General features: G+C 40.7%; 1 protein-coding gene across 1 annotated transcript; it reads left to right on the top strand.

Annotated features, from left to right (window-relative positions):
* The first annotated feature begins 9,238 nt into the window (after positions 1–9,238).
* On the top strand, positions 9,239–20,071 carry RAG1 (recombination activating 1). Its single transcript, XM_019519380.1, has 2 exons — positions 9,239–9,311; positions 13,078–20,071. Exon 2 carries the CDS (start codon positions 13,098–13,100, stop codon positions 16,230–16,232), a length of 3,135 nt encoding a protein of 1,044 aa, XP_019374925.1. The 5' UTR covers positions 9,239–9,311; positions 13,078–13,097; the 3' UTR covers positions 16,233–20,071.
* The last annotated feature ends 403 nt before the right edge of the window (positions 20,072–20,474 follow it).

The following is a 20,474-nucleotide window of genomic DNA, read 5'->3' as shown; positions in this document are numbered from 1 at the left end:
CAACACCTGTTTGAATAATTTATTATTTTAATAACTACCAACAAGCTATGAAACTGAATGACAGAAAAACAAAATACTTCTTATTAATATTCAATAAATGAGCTATTACAGTCCTTGCATTATTTTAGCTGCAAGAGATTTTTACCCAAGCAGGCAGGAAGCGGTTCCTGTACTGCTTCACAGAGTGTGGTTCCTTCATTCTTTGCCTGGGTGCAGGATGGCTTTTTGATCTTCTCTGGACTGCACACCTTGCTGGCAGTTCTGTCTTGCTTATTCTTATACTGTTTTAACTGTATAGCTTCAAAGTATACCTTCTTAATAGTTGGTTAATCAAAGTCTGAACAGAGCAGGCAAGGTCAGAATTAACATATTACAATCGTATCTTGTTTGTGTGTGTGTGAAGTTTGCAAGCTTTTGATCAGTTGGAATCAAATGGGATAGATATTGATTGAATGAAGTATCTTTAGGAAGCTGATCACAGAATACTATCTTTCAGTAGTTATTTTAACAATAGTGCCTAATAAATAGTTGCATCAAATGGCTTATGGGGATAGTGAAGATCAGAGGCCATTGGATACACTAGGTGTGAGTTTCAGGAGAATACAGGAAAATACACTTGTTCAGCATAATAAACATTTTGATATTTGTAAAACTTTAGATGGTTATTGGATGTTTGTTATGGGAAATATGCCTTAATCAAAGGGGGAATGTATTAACCAGGATATATTTACTGTCATGTTTTCAGTGCACTTTGGCTTCTTGCCTCTTAAAGGCTTTGCTTTGAAGTTGATATTGTAGTTCTTTTGTTTCCTTTATTCACACTTAGCTCTACTTGAGATCTATATGTAGTTTGTAGTTCCTCCTAGGCTGTTTGGCTTTCTAGCTTGATCTCCAAGTCTTGTTATATACATGTAATGAGTGTGTCAGGTCTCTGCCAATAATTTTAACCATCATTTTAATTTTTTTGGCGCAGGTGTGGTAGAAGGTTGAGGACTTATCATGACTATTATCATTTTATGGCATGGGTCTGGTATTGGGTGCCGCAAGCTCCACTTTCTCTTATGCCTAATTGGTTGCAACCATAGCAGAGACTTGATTTTTCTTGTGGCAGACTTGCCACCACAACCCATTCTTGCCGCAGCCACTGTCTTGCATTTTTGTGCGAGAGGCACTGTTATTTTTAATTTAGTCCAAGCTTTTACAGCCATCTGGGAGTGGACCCAGTGATTCAGCCTGGAGGTGTGGGCCCGAGAAAACCTTTTTTCCACCCAAACACATGGGAAGTTGCAATGGGCTCCAGAACCCACTGGACCAGTGCCAGGGCTGCGGAGGTGAAAGCTGAAGGGCTCAGCATTTCAGCATGCCACGCAGAGCCCCAGATTTAGGCACATGCAAGAGCACTCAGAAGGAAGGGGAAGGAAGGGGAACTCAGTGCGGCCAAAGATTATTTGATTTTTTAAAATTTTGGCATAGTCAAGACAACTGATGCTTGAGCAGTGAGGAAGCCAGCATCCCTAGAGGCTTGTGTTGTATCTCTGGGGCTTAGCATCATGCTGGCAGGGAAAGTGGGGCTGGTTCTAGCTGTCTGTGGCCTCTTCTTGTGGGGCACAGCATCTGGCCTCAGGACACTGATTTTTTTTTTTTTTAAGTCTTGGGGTAGTGGATTGCATATGTCTTTATGTGTGTGTGGCGCTACTGTGAGCAGGGAGGTCAGGAATGTTTGGCAGCTGGTCCTGTTTTGTGGTTCAGGCATTTGTGTGCTGGATTACTGGTGGCAAGTTTGTTTCTTCAAGTGTGTGTTTGCACCTAGAGGCTCAGGTGACATGTTTGACCTTGCGGGGGAACAAGGAAACTTTTTTTTTACTCTGACACATGGGAAGCTACAATGGGCTTCAGAACCTAGTGGACCAGTGCCGGGGCTCCAAGGCTGAAAGCTGTAGTACTCGGCATGCCATGCTGAGTCCCAGATTCAATGAGAACACTCAAAGTGTCTCTGATGAATGGGAACGCTGTGCATGCTGAGTCCCAAATTGTAGCCAGTGCTGTGACTGGAGCCCTGGCAGTGTCTCTGAGGACATGTGAGTCAAGTCCTGCCAAAACCTGTTCTATTTCCTTTTTTAATTTTGGGGCAGCCAAGACCACAGAGGCACTAGCAGGAAAGACGCTAGGAGCCTTGTAGGCCTGGGTAGCATCTCTGAGGCTGAGCATGAGGCTGCAGGTATAAGTGGGGTGTTTGTGGCTGCTTGTGGGCCATTTTTGCTTGTTCCTGCACATGCCCCTTGCAGCCTTCTCAAGGGAGTTTGAGATGCTGCAAGAGGCACGTGCAGGTTAATCTGGGCACACCCTATGAGGTGAACAAATGTAGCAGGCAGCTAATCAGAGAAGGTTTTCCTCTATGCAGGATTTACATTGGCAAGTCTGGAATCTGGAATATCTACTAGTACTATGCCAGACTAGTTTCAGTCCCACACAATATCTCTTTGCTTGGGAGAGAATCTGACTCTAAGTCTGATGCCTTAAGTAAAAGGGCTGAGCCTTCCACAGCAGAGCTGAGGTAGATTAATGGAACAGCCTCTTAGGATGTGTCTAGACATTCATTAACGCACCTTAGATACTCCACATTTAGTTTAGTACTTGCTTAATAAAGTACTAACTAATTGTGCAGTAACTACAGTTACTACACAGTAGCACCGGTGCATGGTTATTTTGTGATGCTTACTGTGCATTGGCCTAATAACACTGAACAGTAGGCTGTTAGCATGGTTTTTAACTGCCACACTACTGTGCAGTGTTATTAGGCTAATGCGTGGTAAGTGTCTCGTGTAGATGTGCCCTTTGAGAAGACTGCATTGCCACTTCTGTTTCTGATGAAAAATCTTCAGTCTCCAGGGCCCTTTTGCTGAGCACATGCATGAGTGGATGTATATAGACAAATAATGAAAAAATGATCACTGTCATTCTAGGGCTGCATTTAATGGGATAAAAAATAAAGAATAATCCAGTCATCTACATTTGCTTTTTAAGTGGCCTGTATGCTTCCAGGAAATGATCACTGAAGAAATAGTCTGAAATCAACTGGATGAAATTCAGTAAGGACAAGTACAAAGTCCTGTACTTACGATGGAACAACTTAAACTGGCGAATGACTGGCTAGGTAGCAGAACTGCAAAAAAAGGACCTGGAGGTTACAGTGGACCATAAACTGAATATGAGCCAAAAGTATGCTTTTCTTGCAAAAAAAAAAAAAAAAAAAAGGCAACAGCATACTAGGTTGTATTAATAGGAGTGTCACTTGCAAAGAAGTGATTTTCCTCTATTTCGTTCCACTCTATTTAGCTCTCATGAGGTTTTACCTGGAGTACTGTGTCTTATTTTGGTCTCTACATTTCAAGAAAGGTGTAGACAGATGAGAAAGAATCCAGCATAGAGCAAACAAACAAACAAAAAACAGAGACCCAGGAAACATGATTTGTCAGGATGAAATAGCAAGGATTTAATCTGGAGAGGAGAAGACTGAGGCGGGATTTGATAACAGTCTTCAAATATACCTGTAGGATGGTTATAAAGAGGATGAAGACTATTTGGGCACATCTCCAAGACTGGGAATCTGTGTTTACCTGGGGGCAAAGAGCAGAGGCACATATCTGTTGTCCCCAGGTATGCCCCTGCACACGTGGTCTGGTGCATGGCAAATTTCCCCGGATGGGGTAGGGGAGGGAGGGCCCAGCATCTGGTCCCAGCAGTCTTACCTGAGGTCCTGGGGGCCTTCTGAGGCTGCATGGCAGCAATCCATGTGTACAGAGCCTGGCTGGTAGCTGGAGCATGGCTTTGGCTGGTCAGGCTCCAGTTTTAAGCAGCACACACTGCAGCCCTGTGTGCCACCCTGCTTTTTGCCGTGTTTTTTTTTTGACACCAAGATTTCCTAGTGTCAAAAAACCCCCACCATGCTGCAAATTAGCATCATGGTGAATGTGTGCATGTGTGATGCATGTGGTTTGCGTCACTGCAGATGGGTTTACAGTGCTGCAAACCTCATGCACACACACATGGGGACACCCTTTGTGTAGGGGTCAGGACTAGGAACAATGGTCTCAAATTGCAACAGAGGAAATTTAGGCTGGAGATCAGGAAGAATTTGCTCACTGTTGGGGTGGTCAAGCATTGGAACACAGAGAGAGGCCCCAGCCTACTTTGAGAGGCTCTGGCATGTCCATCCTTTGGCATTTTCAAGAGCAGGTTAGACAAACACTTGACTGGGATGGTTGAGTCAGAAATGATCCTTGATCACGGGGTTAGACTAGATGACCTCTTGCGGTCTCTTCCAGCTCTATTTTGCTATGATTCTAGGATCATGTGAAACATTGAGAACAGTTTCCCCTAGTATACATAGGCAGGATATATATATTATGCTAAGTGTTAAGTTGGTGTGACCCTAGTACCTGATCTGTAATTCAAATCTGTTAGCTGATCATTGACAGTAAATGGGTGTGAGCTCAATGCTCAATTGTGAAGCTAATGCAATTAATTAGGATAAGTTTGTGAGATGTTGCCATGGCCCTGATTGTGATGAGTAGGTTAATATACTCATTATGGATAATTCAACCTGGTTTATAGCTCCATTGAAGTCAGTCGTTCTCAATTCCTCCAGGGCTGAAATTGGTCCCAACAAAATGACTGAGCTATATGATTTGAACCACATACCTTGGGGATCTGTACAAAGGGTCTTGTTGACTTCTGTGTGAGCTGCATGTATACAGAAATGTTACTGTAAAATGACTGACAAATGGCCTTTCGTTTGCTGGTGGGAAAGACATTTTCATCCCATGAACAGAACAATGAAAAACAATGGTCTCAGGTGAGTGATGCTCAGCCTCTGGTTCCAGGTCCCCAAGTAGTGTTTCAAACTGTTTCATGTGGTCTTCCAGGAACTCAAACCTGAATATCATCTTATGTTTGTTACTGAAGTACCCTCCCATAGTACCTGTACACTATACAGGTAGTATAGCAGTATACGCAGCAGCTATCAGAATTCATCTTGGCCAGACCAGATGCTTAAAGGAGGTGAGTGAGCATGCACCCTACATCAAAATGAATGGCAGCATTAGCCAGGAGTTGGAAGAGGAACTCAGGAGCACTGGAGCCACATAAATAATGTGCTAAAGACTCCTAAGCACTTAATTCACATAAATAACGAATAATAGTAAATAATGGCTGTATCTATACGTGACTGTATGTCAGCACAGCAATACACTATGGCAACAAAACCCGTAACGTCCATGGACAAAACCCGTGACGATGCAGTTACGTCACCATAGCAATGTGTTCCCTCATTATAGCATGTTGCTACAGTGACATAGTGCCTAAAAATAACCATGCATGGCACACATGGTGCAGTAACAACAGCACCATAGTGGCACGTGTAGATGCGCTCAGTAAGCGTTATCCCTTTCATAGCTTTTGCATCCTTTCATGACCTTCATAGCTCTCTGTTTCAGAAGTCACCAGGACCCTGTCAGAGAACAGTGTGTATATGTAGCTAGGATTTACCTATATGTTTGGCTCTGACTGGCTGTTTGTTTCAGGTTGTGTTTGCTGTGCAAAGAGCAAAAATACAGCAGTTTCCATCACTGTGTGACATTGGATAAGTCATTTCTGGTTGTTGTGCCTCAGTTTCCCTAACTTTAAATGAAAATAAAGATCCTTACCTACCTTAGTATAACATTCTGAGGGCTTAAGATGAGAATCTCTCTAAATAGGAAAAATATTATTATTGTTATGATGAACTGCAAGCTAACAGGAATGCAGGCATCCATTGCAAGAATGGGAATAATCTGTATTCTGAACTGATTACAAAATCCAAATCAGAACTTAATCTGAAACTGTATTCTGAATCTAGCTTGAATAACCATATTCATTACAATCTTGAGCTCCTAATGAGTTATGGAAAGCTGACACCTCTGCTAAATGCTTATGCTGTAGCCTAATGCAATGCAGCAACTATGTTCACCACTTGGTGGTGCCAGTTGCATGAGAAAAACAGATACCCACTTTGCAGCAGTCCTGCACAAATTTAGCAGTTATGCTTTTGCTGGAATCTAACCACAATAGATGCCCAAGCTCTAGCAATTCAAGACGAATTAAAATCTCGACTTAGGGCCAGTATCCACATGAGCCAGCTTCCCTACCTGTCATTTCATGTGTGCTTGGGAGGTAAAGCGTTTGGCGACACATATAGGAACTCAAATGGTTATTTGATAAACAAATTGTTGCTGTAGAGTGCCTTATGGCTGGCACTAAAACTCTGGCTTCAGGGAGAGGGAGCAGTTAGCTAACTACATCAGCGAAGTCCTGAGTGAGCACCTCAGAGGGACAGACTGGTTAAACTACTTACCAACCTCCCCCCCACCCCTCACAACCCAACAGACTGCATCCTTGGTGAACTGCACCTGCTGTTTCAAGATAAACCTGGAGAGTGTAGCCTGTGTCTATGGAGAGAGATTTTGATTGATATCTGCTGTTTCAGCCTGTCTTGAAAAGCCTTTGAAAAGGTCTCTCCAAGAGCTAGTGGGTGAATAGTACCAGTCAGGTTGTTAGGAAATCCAGATAGAAGGGAGATAGGAAAGGCAGCAGGGCCCAGGAGAGCCATTCTGGTGAAGGGGCTAACATTTTCGAGAGGTTAATAGCTCAGTTGCAAGATTTCACTTCCTTCTGACACTTGCTATAGTTTGTCTTAGCCTGCGAAGAATCTATGTGTTTTCTTTTTCGCTATGGACCCAATCCTGACTTTTCCATTCACATGCCTCTCAAGCATGAGATATAATAGCACTTGCATCACCAGGTGCTAATTCTCATTTCAGGGAGAATTTTGCCTCAGTCAGAGTTTGAGTAGGGAGGCCAGGATTTGGCTGTGCATGCAGTCTGCATCATTGTGCATAATTTGTTTGGGGGTGGCTCATTGAGCCCAGTTACTGGGGTGCTGAAGGTTGTTTAGTTGCCATCTGCTCTGGTACATGGTGCAATTTGAACTGATTATTCAGAAATAGCTACACTTCTCTAAGCGTCATCCATTTAGCAGAGCCAAAGGCAAATGCTCTATTGTGGTATTGGAGCTGGGAAGTTTGCAACTTTCCTATCTAATTTTCCAGTAACAAGTAAGTTGCCCTCTGGCCTCGTATAAAAAGTCTTAAATAACCTCTTAGGGAGCACACTGTAGTTTGAAATAGAGGCAATGCTGGAAAATGCAAATTGGGTGACCCAGGACTTCCTTTGGCTCTGCCAGTGGTCTGCTTTATCTGGGCAAGTGACTTGATCTCTCCATATCTCACTTTCCCTCTCGATAAAATGAAGATAACAATATTTTCTTTGATTTATTAAGTACTTTCAGTTCTTTGGATAAAAATTGCTATAAAGAGCAAGGTACTGTTAGTAACTAGCCTAGGAAATTTGGGCTCAAATTTGGACTCTTCGGTCTTGATCACAAGTGGGCTTGTCTATACCATAGCAGCCATACATCTCAGAGATCACAGGTCTGGGTATGCTTGCCTGCCCTTGTCTGGTGATGCACTCCAGAGCCAAACATTTGCCAGTGGCTTTGTCTACTTCTGCATTGGACTACTTCTACTGTGCATTATTGTGACTGGCAAAAACCGCGTTAATGCGCTGTGCAGTAGATTAATCCAATGGGCTTTACAAGTCACACAAAAAGCATTAATCTGTGTTAATGTGCAGTAGCTTTAGTCCAATGGGCATTAAGTGTCATTTAATAAGCGTTCATCTGCGCTAATGCGCAGTAGTGCTGATTGTGGTGTATTAAGTTAATACCTGTCATTACAGGTACTAAACTTAATGTCCTTAAACTATGGTGCATTAATGAATGTTTAGACTCCAGCAGTTATCTGACCCCAGCAGTCTTTCCTGTCCAGAGTAGGGGGGCTGGACCTGATGGTCTCATGAGTTCCTTTCAGCCCTAAACTTCTGTGAATCTGTAGACGTGCCTAGGGAGTCTGTTCCAGACTCATCCCCGACACTTGTTGTCAAGCCCTCAGCCTGAGAGTCCTGGGGACAAATCCAGCCAACTAGCCCCCAAGCCCTGTGGAAGACACTTGACTGCATAAGTTGGGTCAATATAAACAGAGACCTAAGGCAATAATGAATGGACTGTAGCTTGTGTTTTTTACTAGCCCCTAGGGTGTGGGCAAGTGTGAAGATAAATTGGAATCCTGCAGAATACCTCTGCCTGGAGGAAGAGTCATTGCATGTGAAGGGACGTAGGTTTTATTTTGCTTTTCTTTTTTGTTAGTCTTCCAAGTTCTCATTCTTGGCTTGTGAACAAATGTCCTGTTTTGGGAAACTTGCTGTGTTGTTGCTAGAGTCTATTGTAGAGGTTCTGTGTAGAGGCAGTGATCATGGAGACATTGTTGTGTGACCAAAAGAAGAGTTTTCTCCAAAATTTACACTCTGTTTAGAGTTCATTCTTGAAGGAGAAAGGTTCCTTAGGCCAGGAATTGTGTGGGGATGATGCTCTCAGATTCCCAAAAAAGGGGATTGCCCTGCATGCTGTTTGTGACTGCATGTTATTGAGCACTGCTATATTGTATAAATTAAACAACTTACATAGTGATTATATCTCGTCTTTAAATATCAATTTCTCCTCGACTAAGAAGCCGACTTACAAGACACTGGTCATCTGCTATTATCTGTCAAAGAGTGACACTGTTATGGGATGCTGGTGCAAAAAAGGAAAGGACACCAGCGTGTGCTTCATATTGCACTTGCCAAATGGAAACACGATTTAAACAGGATTGAAAATACAAGTTAGTGTTTCAATAGGGCTGCTTCTGTGAAGAAAGGTGACCTGACTGAGTCACAGATTTTCCTACCCGGTTCAGATCTGAGTGAAGAAGTTAGCTCTGCAGCAATAAAGAGATCATCCAAATACAAAACTTTAGCTAAGTAATGGGGCAGATGCCCTGGGGAATTACTCGGCATACACATCTCAGAGCCTTGGAGTCTCTCATAGAGGACTCTGTTTTTATAAATTTCATGGTTAAGCCTCATCAATTACCAGGTGCCACCTGGAGTCAAGAGTTCTGTGTTGTGTGTGGCTGACAGTAGCTTGTGGTTAGCACCAGGGCGGTGTTGGGAGCTGGGAGGGACAGGGAAAGGGTGAGATAAACGGCCCCACAGTGAGCTTTAAAAAGCAGAGGGAACAGTGAGAGAGAGAGAGAGAGAGAGAGAGAGAGAGATCAATTTATCTATCTTGGAACAAACTGAACGGACAAACGGTGCTACAAACGGGCAGTGAGTGACAGGTAGGCTGACACTTTTAATGGCAGCATTCCAGTTGCCTGTGAGACCTGCAAAAACTGATTAATTTTCCTGTTTGAACATGCATATCATTGATTGTACTACATCTGTTCCTCCTCACTACCGAAAACCCTATTCATTCAGTGGGTTTACTCTTGGAGTAAGGTGATACTCAAGTGTGAGTACAGGCAGTGTAATCTGATCCTTGTTCAGAAGTAACTGAGATCTTCTGATATAGTAAAAAGAGGAATATTTTTTTCCAAGCTAAAAAGAGGTGACATTAAATACAGCTGTTAGATCCAAGTAATTATCAATGTATCTGACAGCTGGGGGGTGGTGTTCAGGACAAGAACAGACAAGGACCTGACAGGAGTAAACAAGGAGGAGGAGGGTTGTTTAATGTGCCTCAATTAGAAAAGCAAAGAAAAAAGCAAAAATAAATGGAATATGAGGAATATATTCCTAACCCTAAGGTATCTGGAAGTCTGCCAATTCCCTGGGAACTGCAGAATTTAACTAGACTAAATGTTTGATGAACAGAGTGTAGGCAAAAATTCTGTGCTGGCAAAATGAGTGGTCAGATGACCCAAGAGGGCTTGTTTGCTGTCTGTCTTTTTAGGATGTATTTGCCAAAAGGAAGTAATGAACTTTTGAACTTTTCCTCAGCAGTGGGTAAAATCTGTCTAATACATCTGAGCTTCAGAATAACAGCAAGCATTAGGCCATGGCCCCAGGGATAAGTATGGAGCTAAGATACACTGTTGGAGGGTTAGACAAGGAGAGGAGGTTTTGGTTTAACTATGCCCATTGCAGGCTGGTTCATTGTAATAAATGTGTGGGTAGATTATAGGGGGTGTTGCTTGCTGGCTGCTCTCTCATGCTGGATATATACTGAAGTTGCTGCTGGAGATGCTGAGAAGGTAGTTCATTGTATAGGAGTACAGGGTAGGTATAGACAAGCTCTTCAGTTACCCTGCAGGCATTGGAGTACTATTCTATAATCTTGCTTCTGGGGCAAGCCAGATACTGCTGTGTAAACAGGAGGTTTCAACACAGATGGGTCCAGAGCATGGTAAAGCCAGGGAATCAAGACAGTCGGTACAGCTCTCTATACATCTGGGCACAGCTGTGTAGGATAGTAGTGGATAATTTTGTAGACAGCAGAGTAAAAGCAAGCAGGAGATCAGGCAGCAGCTGAAAAGAACAGGAGGGGATGGCAATACAGGCAGCGATATTCAGCCTTGCAGGCAGCTGGGTATGGCAGTGTAGGCAGATGGGTACAGCAATACAGGCAAGTTGTTCTCAGCGGGACAGAATTAAGAGAAGCTGGGAAGAAAACAAATCTTAACTTTTTTGCCAAGGTCCACTTGGAGGATTTTGAAATTAAACACAGCTCTTAAGTTGTGAGCTGAGTGGGCTGACATGTCACTGGATCTGGAACTTAATCAAAGCAAGTAAACCTTTCCAGCTGGACTTTGGAAGATTGCATTGAAATGTTGCTCCATAGAAAGGTTATATCTTAATTTTTTAAAGGTGATAATCTTTGAAGAATACTGTCTGAAAGACAGATCAAAACTTCAGACATTGAATGGAGTGTGTTCTTATGTAAAGCATCCTTGGAACTGACACAGAATCTAGGCTGATAGTGAGCATGGGAGCTAAGTGAATAAAGAGCATTTTTAAATAGTAATGTCAAATGAAAATGATATATTTTGAAGAAAAAGTTTCCCCACTTCTGTTATTAACATTGACCTAAATTGTTAAAAACAAAATAAATGATCAAATCTAACTTACTCGTCACTATGCTCTTTATTTACTTTTTGCACTTCCTCTGGCTGGGCAATGAAAAATGGGTTAGTTCTTTTCAATTTTGTTTCTAATCTGTTTCTCTTGCCAATTTTCTTTTCAGGGTCCCCTTTCCTAGAAGGATGTTGAAAGTTCTATATTCATGTGTATTAAATGCAATATTTTAATGGCAACAATATTGCTGTTATATTTGATAAAAGATTATTCTTCCAAAACCCGAAATAGAAGCCAGATGTGACCAGACATTTTCAACTTTCAGTTCTTCTAAATAACCCAGCTCAGCTTCCCAAATTTAAGCACAAGAATAGTTCCTATGGGTCAGATCTTCAGCTAGTCTAAATTGTCAGAGCTCTGTTCGAGTCACAACTGAGGATATACCCCATTAACTTTAATTCTTAAATTCAGAATGCACTTAAGTGTCTTGCTGAACTGGAAGAGGAAATCCTGACTCTGCACTGGTTTTGGGTGATATCATATCAGGATATGGTTACTCAGCATTTGGATCACTCAACCTGTGCAAAACCCTTTTAAGACACTACAGCCAAGCAATCCCATTTTAGGTTCAGAGCCTAACATATGAAATAGAAATGATTGTTTTGATGACTTAAAGAATATGGTATAAGGCATGAAGACTTCCATTTCTCAGCTCCCAGTTTAAGTAGTGATGACCAGTCATGTACTATTGTAGTCCTCATTTAGAAAGGAATTCCCTTGATTTCAGTAAAATGACTTGTGTGAGCATGTAGTACAGGAGTGAGTGGCAAAGGTTGTGTTATGCTGTTATCAAATAGGTATTAGCTGCTCTACTGTATATAAAATGAGCAAGTGGTTCCATGCTGTTTCTAGGGGCAAATGGGCTACATCAGATTGAGGCACATAGCAGGGTTGTGTGGGGAACCTGAGTGACTGCCATTTCCACAGCTATCAATCTTGTGCCTGTTATGTGTATTTAACAATGATTGAACCCTGTCTCCTGGACAAAAATTCATATTAGTTATGATGATTGTGTATTCATTATTACACTACAAAATGAGTTAACTGCTTTAAAAAGTTTGGAGGTTGGAGGGAAATACTAAAAGCACAGCTCAGGTTCTCTCCCATGGCAAACTTCCTCTACACAGATGTGCCAGTGTACCTTCTTCTACAGTAATGATTCCATTCCATAGGTGAGGGATGCCTCTGATACAGGCTTGCATAGTCAATATTCTGGGTATATATGACATCTGATGAAGTGAGCTTAAGTTGACAAAGGCTTGTGCTTTTTATATATATCTTTGGTTAGTCTATAAGGTACATGTCTACCCTACCTTCTGCCTGATCCCAGCCTAACATGGCTAGTAACTACCCTTAAATACCATGAAATGTTACATGTCATTAGTGATATTTAACCAATGACAGTTTAAACTAAAACTGTTATTTGCTGTGCTCCCCTGCAAGCTCATCCAGTATTGGGTATTTCTCCCAGCATCTTTTAATTGTAGCTACAAATCCAGAGTTACCTAAGGATTAAGTTATTTTGCTGCCGGGTATGGCCACTAAGATTTTTTGAACAAAAGGTGTTACATATAGAACTCGAATCTTTCTGTTAAATGATCTAGGCTCTACCACTTCAGTTAAAAGAAATTCTTCTTCAGTTGTTAGCATTGTCTCACTTAAATCCTGTTTTAAGGGCTTAAATTAGCCTCTAGATTGTGGACAGGTTATTTTCCACTGTCTGTGCAGGTTGACATTCCCTTTTTGTGACTGTCATGTCTCCATTGTATTTGCATCGTTTTATATTTATTTCTACAATAATACAGTATACTTCAGGAGGTAATTTACCTTCAAAGCAGCAAGTCAGATTGTATGAAGGAACACGCCAATTATAATCCATGTGATTTACACCTTGGCATCATTGTTCATGCTTGAATACTTCCCTTACTTGAATCCTCTCTTTCTATTTTTCTCTCTCTTTCTTTTCTTCAGGTGATCCAGTTCCTGGAAGAATGGAGATGTTACCACCACCAAGCATGAACCTGCCAGAAGAAATCCAGCATCCATACACTAAGTTTTCAGAATGGAAATTCAAGCTGTTTAAAGTAAGACCATTTGAAAAGACACCTCCTGGGGATAGCCAAGTGGTAAATAAAGATAAAGCAGAAGAGGTGTCCTCTTTGGACAAAGGCAGTGTGCTACATATGGATGCAGTAATCCCAGTGATGGATAAACCGGTTGTGGTACAAGCAGAATTAAAAGGCACTAAGCAGACACTTGAAAAAGATGCCAACAATCTGAAGATGCAAGATAATGCAACACATCAAGCAAATCTGGAGGCACTTTGCCGCATCTGTGGAATTTCATTCAAAACTGACCGCTACAGAAGAAGTTATCCAGTGCATGGACCAGTGGACAATGAAACTCAGGGGCTTTTGAGAAAGAAAGAGAAAAAAGCAACATCTTGGCCAGATCTTATTGCCAAGATCTTTAAGATTGATGTGCGAGGAGATATTGACACAATTCACCCTACTCGATTTTGTCACAATTGCTGGAGTATCATTCAGAGAAAGTTCAGCAGTTCCCCATATGAGGTTTATTTCCCGAGGAACAGCACCATGGAATGGCAGCCTCACTCCCCAAATTGTGATGTTTGTCACACTAGCTGTCGGGGGATCAAGAGAAAGAAGCAGCCGCCGAACTTACAGCTTGCAAAACGATTGAAGATCATTGCAGAACGTGCTCGAAAAAACAGGTGTGGAAAGAACCAAGGAAAGATAAACAACAAGAACCTCATGAAAAAGATTACCAACTGCAAGAAGATACATCTTAGCACAAAGCTTCTTGCAGTTGACTATCCAGTAGATTTCATTAAGGCTATCTCTTGTCAGATCTGTGAGCACATTCTGTCAGATCCAGTGGAAACAACGTGTAGGCACTTATTCTGCAGAACCTGCATCCTTAAATGTCTCAAAGTTATGGGCAGTTATTGCCCCTCCTGCTTGTACCCTTGCTTCCCTACTGACCTAGTGACCCCAGTGAGATCCTTCCTAAACATCCTTGATGCTCTGACTCTGAGATGCCCAGTGAAAGAATGCGATGAAGAGATCTTGCTGGGGAAATATGGTCAGCATCTCTCCAGCCACAAGGAGATGGAAGGGAAAGACGTTTACACACACATAAATAAAGGGGGGCGACCAAGACAACACCTTCTGTCCTTGACCAGAAGAGCTCAAAAACATCGTCTGAGAGAACTCAAGCTTCAAGTCAAAACATTTGCTGAGAAAGAAGAAGGGGGAGATATAAAGGCTGTTTGCATGACTTTGTTTTTGTTAGCTCTCAGAGCAAAAAATGAACACCGGCAAGCAGATGAGCTGGAAGCTATAATGCAAGGGAGGGGCTCAGGGCTTCACCCAGCTGTTTGTTTGGCAATTCGAGTCAATACATTTCTCAGCTGTAGTCAGTACCATAAAATGTACAGAACTGTAAAAGCTGTCACTGGGAGGCAGATCTTCCAGCCATTGCATGCTCTTCGCACTGCTGAGAAAGCCCTGCTCCCAGGTTATCATCCATTTGAGTGGAAGCCTCCTTTGAAAAATGTGTCTGCCAATACAGAAGTGGGAATTATAGATGGGCTTTCAGGCCTGCCACACTCAGTTGATGACTACCCAATTGACACAATTGCAAAGAGGTTTCGATATGATGCAGCCTTGGTTTCTGCCTTAATGGATATGGAAGAAGACATCTTGGAAGGCATGAAAGCACATGACCTGGATGACTATTTGAATGGTCCTTTCACTGTGGTGGTGAAGGAGTCTTGTGATGGGATGGGAGATGTCAGTGAGAAGCATGGATGTGGACCAGCAGTCCCAGAAAAGGCAGTTCGCTTTTCTTTCACCGTCATGACCATCACTATAACTCATGGCAATGCAAATGTAAGGATCTTTGAAGAAGTCAAGCCCAATTCAGAGCTATGTTGCAAGCCATTGTGTCTTATGTTAGCTGATGAGTCAGACCATGAGACTCTGACAGCCATCCTGAGCCCTCTCATAGCAGAAAGAGAGGCCATGAAAAGCAGCGTACTACTTCTTGAAATGGGAGGCATCCTCAGAACATTCAAATTCATCTTTAGGGGTACGGGGTATGATGAGAAACTTGTGCGTGAGGTGGAAGGCCTTGAAGCTTCTGGCTCCACTTACATTTGTACCCTCTGTGATGCAACCCGCCTAGAAGCCTCTCAGAATTTGGTCCTCCACTCCATAACAAGGAGTCACGCTGAAAATCTAGAGCGATATGAGGTGTGGAGGTCCAACCCATACCATGAGTCCGTTGATGAGCTCCGTGATAGAGTGAAGGGTGTTTCTGCAAAACCATTTATTGAGACTGTTCCCTCTATAGATGCATTGCACTGTGACATTGGCAATGCAGCTGAGTTTTACAAGATATTCCAGTTTGAGATAGGTGAAGTCTACAAGAACCCTGATGCATCTAAAGAAGAGAGGAAGAGGTGGCAATCAGCTCTTGACAAGCACCTGAGGAAGAAGATGAACCTGAAACCAATAATGAGGATGAATGGAAACTTTGCTAGAAAGCTCATGACTAAAGAGACAGTGGAAGCAGTTTGTGAATTAATCAAGTGCGAGGAAAGGCATGAAGCCCTCAAAGAATTGATGGATCTCTACCTGAAGATGAAACCAGTGTGGAGATCTTCATGTCCTGCCAAGGAGTGCCCAGAACTGTTGTGCCAGTACAGTTTCAACTCACAGCGTTTTGCTGAGCTCCTATCCACAAAGTTCCAGTATAGATATGAGGGCAAAATTACAAATTACTTTCATAAAACTCTTGCTCATGTTCCTGAAATCATAGAAAGAGATGGGTCCATTGGTGCCTGGGCAAGTGAAGGAAATGAATCTGGGAACAAATTGTTTAGACGTTTCCGAAAAATGAATGCCAGGCAGTCAAAATGCTATGAAATGGAGGATGTCCTGAAGCACCATTGGCTGTATACATCTAAGTATCTGCAAAAGTTCATGAATGCTCATAAAACATTGAAAAGCCAGGGCTTCACAGTTGATCCAGAATACAGTTTAGAAGACTCCCTGGAATTGGAAGACTCTTTGGAAACCAATAATTCTATGGAATTCTAAATGTAATGAGCATTTGGAATTGGTTAACAATGAAGTCTTCCTTTAAGGGGGTGCAGTAATGTCTGCAAATTCCACTTTTACACTGGGCATTAAAGGGAATCTGTCCCTGCTTCGAGGAGTTTGGCACAATTCTTTTCTGGAAAATAGGTGCCAGAAAAATATGATGCATCAGTGCTGGTGTCATTTACCTGCCATTTTGTCAGGTAAAAGTGGAAAGAAATGTTCTTCTTTGGTCTCAGATATTTGTCTGATACATAGCCAAGTTGAACAAGGTTTTAGACAAGGTGATGCAGGTTGAACATGATTATGAAGAGTTATGATGATTGAAAAGATTAGGATGGGTGTTCCTTTTATTTACATTATTGCATTTTATCTACTTATAAGCTGGTTTTATTTCTTTTTTAATCAATGGACCTTTGGTTTTTAGAAACAGGGATTTAACATGGAGGCTTTTAGGCATTCATTTTGAGATAAAGGCTCAGTTATTTTTGTATAAAACAATTCACTAAAGGTACAAAAGTTGATCTTACCTGTTGATTTAAATTTTTTTTTAATTAACATTTATTTTGTGATAGTGCCTAGATGCACATCTAAGTACAGGAAAAGTAGCCAGAATTTTAGAATTATATCTAAAATACAGGCCAATATGTTCTAAAAATCAGGCTTGATCATGTGTTCCTAAATCAGACTTTACAAGAGAGTATATTTTTCTCTATGCATTGTCTACATTCAAGTGATGCTATAAACCTGGCTATCAGCTGGCAACCACAAGGAAGAGTTTGTTCAGTGAGCATTCTAGATTTCTAGAGTTAGATCCTAACTGGTGGGTATATATAACCTTTCTGGGTTAAATCCTGGCCTCCCATTGTTTTCAAAAAGACTAGAATTTCACCACTTGATGTTAATGGAGTTTCCTTTATATACACAGGCTGTGGAGACAGGCTATTGTGGTTGCTCAGCTCCGTTACATTATCCGATAGGGACATATTTCACAGATCACTTTTACTGTGTTCTAACTCTCCTTCTGATATTGACCCTCTTTGTCTCCTGGGACACATCACTTACCTTCTCTGCCTCAGTTTCCATGTCTCTAAAATGGGAATAACAATTACCTACCTCAAAGACTTGTTGTGAGAATTAGTTAATATTGATAGTCTTTGGGAATTAAACTGCTTTATATGTGTTAAGTAGTATTATTTCAATATTTAGTCAACACAGAGAAGCAGTTTACATTATAGTGAAGGCACCATTATTATGAATTATTTACTTTTATAGTGATATTGCTACATGCAGCTATAGATACAGATATACATGCTATATAAAGAAAGAGAATTTGAGTAGATAATACAGGAAATTTAATTCTTGCAGGTTATAAATACCCAAGTTTTAATAATGACCATGAGGCAACTAGAAATACTGAGTAATTTGTTTGAACAGTATTGTGAGATTTGGTACTTCAGTTATTTCTGAACGTACTCAGTGAATGAATGTCTAAATTTGAGAGTCAACAAAACTCTTAAGCACATGCTTAAATTTAAGCATGTGACTGGTCTCGTTGTACGTAATGTGATTACTCAGAAACTTGTTGATTGGAACTTATAACTATGATTTTTTTTAAATCACTGACTAATTCATTTTAGAAAATCATAACATGTATACTATAACTTATCAGGAAATATCATTGAAAACTCCTAAGTTACTGTGGCTCGTGCTCCTAAATCACTTATGCAGTTTATAAATTCTCACTCTTACCATCTAATGCCTAATGATTTATTGAGGCATTTTAATGTTTGGAAAATTAATTTTGGAACAGGATTAAATGCACAAATATTTACACCATATGCTGTTTTCCTTAAATTAAATTCTGCTTTTGTTTTCTGTTTTTGATATGTTGTTGATTCCCAAGTAGAAATGAATAATTGAAGCCAACAGTTTTTGGCTTTTTTGTAGTAGTTTGTTGTGCTTATATACTATATCTTCAGGAATTTTGTATTTATCACTTATGGCCAATGTATACATAGAGCTAGTGTTGGTAATTTAGACATATGCGGATAACTTGATGATATTGGCTGAATTGAATATTCATTTTAAAAAATATTTTATCATTTAGATTTAATGCTGAGTATATTTTTGAAACAGTATTTTAGAAGTCTCAGCACTTTGAGTGCCAATAATCAATAGCTTTTTAGAATTTCTTGTTTCTAGATTATTTGCCATAAATACTGCCCAGAATAATACCTTTTATATATTTCACAACATGATTTTCAATTTATGGGAATGCTGATTTTGAAACTTTTATTATTTTTCCCAGATCAAACTCCCTTTTTTAATTCCTATTGATGGTAACAATTATTTCCCATGAACCATAAATATCAGGTTTACATAGAGTCACGTTTTTGTAAATAAATGCATTTACATGTTTTTGGTTTTTTTGGGATTATGTCTGTATGCAAATAGCTGTATCCATTTTTCCCATCTGCATGTTTATTTTCTGTGATGATAATATAGCCTATGTTTTCTACTTGAAATTGTTTGATTAACACAAGGGTCAAGCCAGCAATCCTTTCTTGTACATTGTTAAATTCACCTCTGTGCAGTCTGTCAGTTAAATCTTTAATGGGATCTGAGTGGTGTATTGAGGTTGGGCTGATCCTCTGCATAGGAAGAAGTTTCAACCACAAGTGGTCCTTACTCACATTGGTAGTTCTGAAGTCAACAGGCCACATTCTGTTCCTTTTTTACAAGTGATCTCACTGATTTGCCTGAAATTCTCCAATCCCAAAGCTCCTTCAAAATCTGCTCATGTGCAAGCAAGTGGGATTTGATCCAATGAGGTCTCAAGAGGCCTCATTGTAAAGATTTCTTACATATTTAAGGATTTATAAGACTGGGGGAGGAGGGGGGGACTCTAATGTAATTCAGTACACTGAACAGTATACAGACTGGGACCTAGATGTGCAATAGCATGCAAACACATCCTTCTGTCGTGTATCAGTGTTGAAATCACACTAGTCACTCAGCAAGACACGCTACATGTATAACAGATCTGGAGAGTGTGGATGACATGAAAATCAAATGTCATTTTTCTTATTTTTTTTACACAAACTTGAATTTATTCTCAGCTTTTTCCGTTGTTGTCATCTAATTTAAATCAAGAGACTTTCGGCTGGAGAGTTTTGAACTCATTAAAACAAATAGAATTCAAATGCTAAACACCTGCAAGTGAAGCTTCTGTAAACAGGGAATAGAAAAACAATATTACAGCCACAGAAGCATGCATTTGAATGCAAGTAATTTTTGATTGCAGAGAGATGCACCATGTGTTCACTCAGCCTATTGTTAAACCCTTTGATTTTGAAGAGGCTTTAGATAAGTGGAGACACTTGTATTCATTTTGTTTTTTCGTAAATCATATTTTCTTTTTACTCTAATAACTGGTATAAATACCTCAGTGATTTCTTTATGGCAGATATTTTTCTTGTGAAATTGTACTGAACTTCTGATATTTTTTGTCAGTCATGTTTCGTTTGAAGTCTTTTATAAGAATTTAGTAAAGGCATGTTTAGTTTTGCTGTGAAATATGTAGAATGCTGGGGGTTGGAGTCTGCTCCTGCACCATTTTATCACTGACTTCAATGTAATCATTCCTGATTTACCTTGTGGCAAAGGAGTTTGAAGCCAGCCCCTTGGTAGTTTCAACAACCTAGTTTCTGACTCAGATAAGATGCTTTCAGTGCATTGTTACACAATATTTGTCTAGAATATTTTATGTTTACTTACTGTATGCCAGTTTCTTTATTTTTAATATTTGATTTAAATAAAGTTCTCATAAATATTTACATTTCTGACTTTCTGTTTCTTGGACAGTTTTCACTCATCCTTCTTTTTCATTCGAATAGGCTAAGTACAGACAGTTAAAAAGCCTGAGGTTGAACTGATTCAGTTTTTGAAGGTTAGTCAAAGCTATGTATAGTTAACTGATAAGCGAGTGAATAGACATTCACTTTTGATTTCAGAAATGCAGCTACATGCCTGCAGTGGCCCAGGCCAGAAGCCAGGGGTGGAGGGGCAGTGCTAGAGCATGCCTTCCTGCTCGTCTGGAGCAGACTGCTTGAGCCAAGTCTAGCCCACCCACCCTGAGGCGGGGAAGGGTAGTGGGGGAAGTGGAAAGCATCCTGGGATGCTGAGGGACTGTGAGTGAACTTGAATCTGGAGGGGATCTGGGACAGAAGTTTAATAAAC

This window comes from Gavialis gangeticus, unplaced genomic scaffold, assembly GCF_001723915.1.
Source record: "Gavialis gangeticus isolate Ggan-Ray unplaced genomic scaffold, GavGan_comp1, whole genome shotgun sequence".
Taxonomy (NCBI): domain Eukaryota; kingdom Metazoa; phylum Chordata; order Crocodylia; family Gavialidae; genus Gavialis; species Gavialis gangeticus.
This window is presented reverse-complemented; position numbering and strand designations above follow the sequence as displayed.

Coding starts and splice junctions, on each gene's coding strand:
- RAG1 (XM_019519380.1), top strand. CDS start 13,098: ATGGAGATGTTACCACCACCAAGCATGAACCTGCCAGAAGAAATCCAG.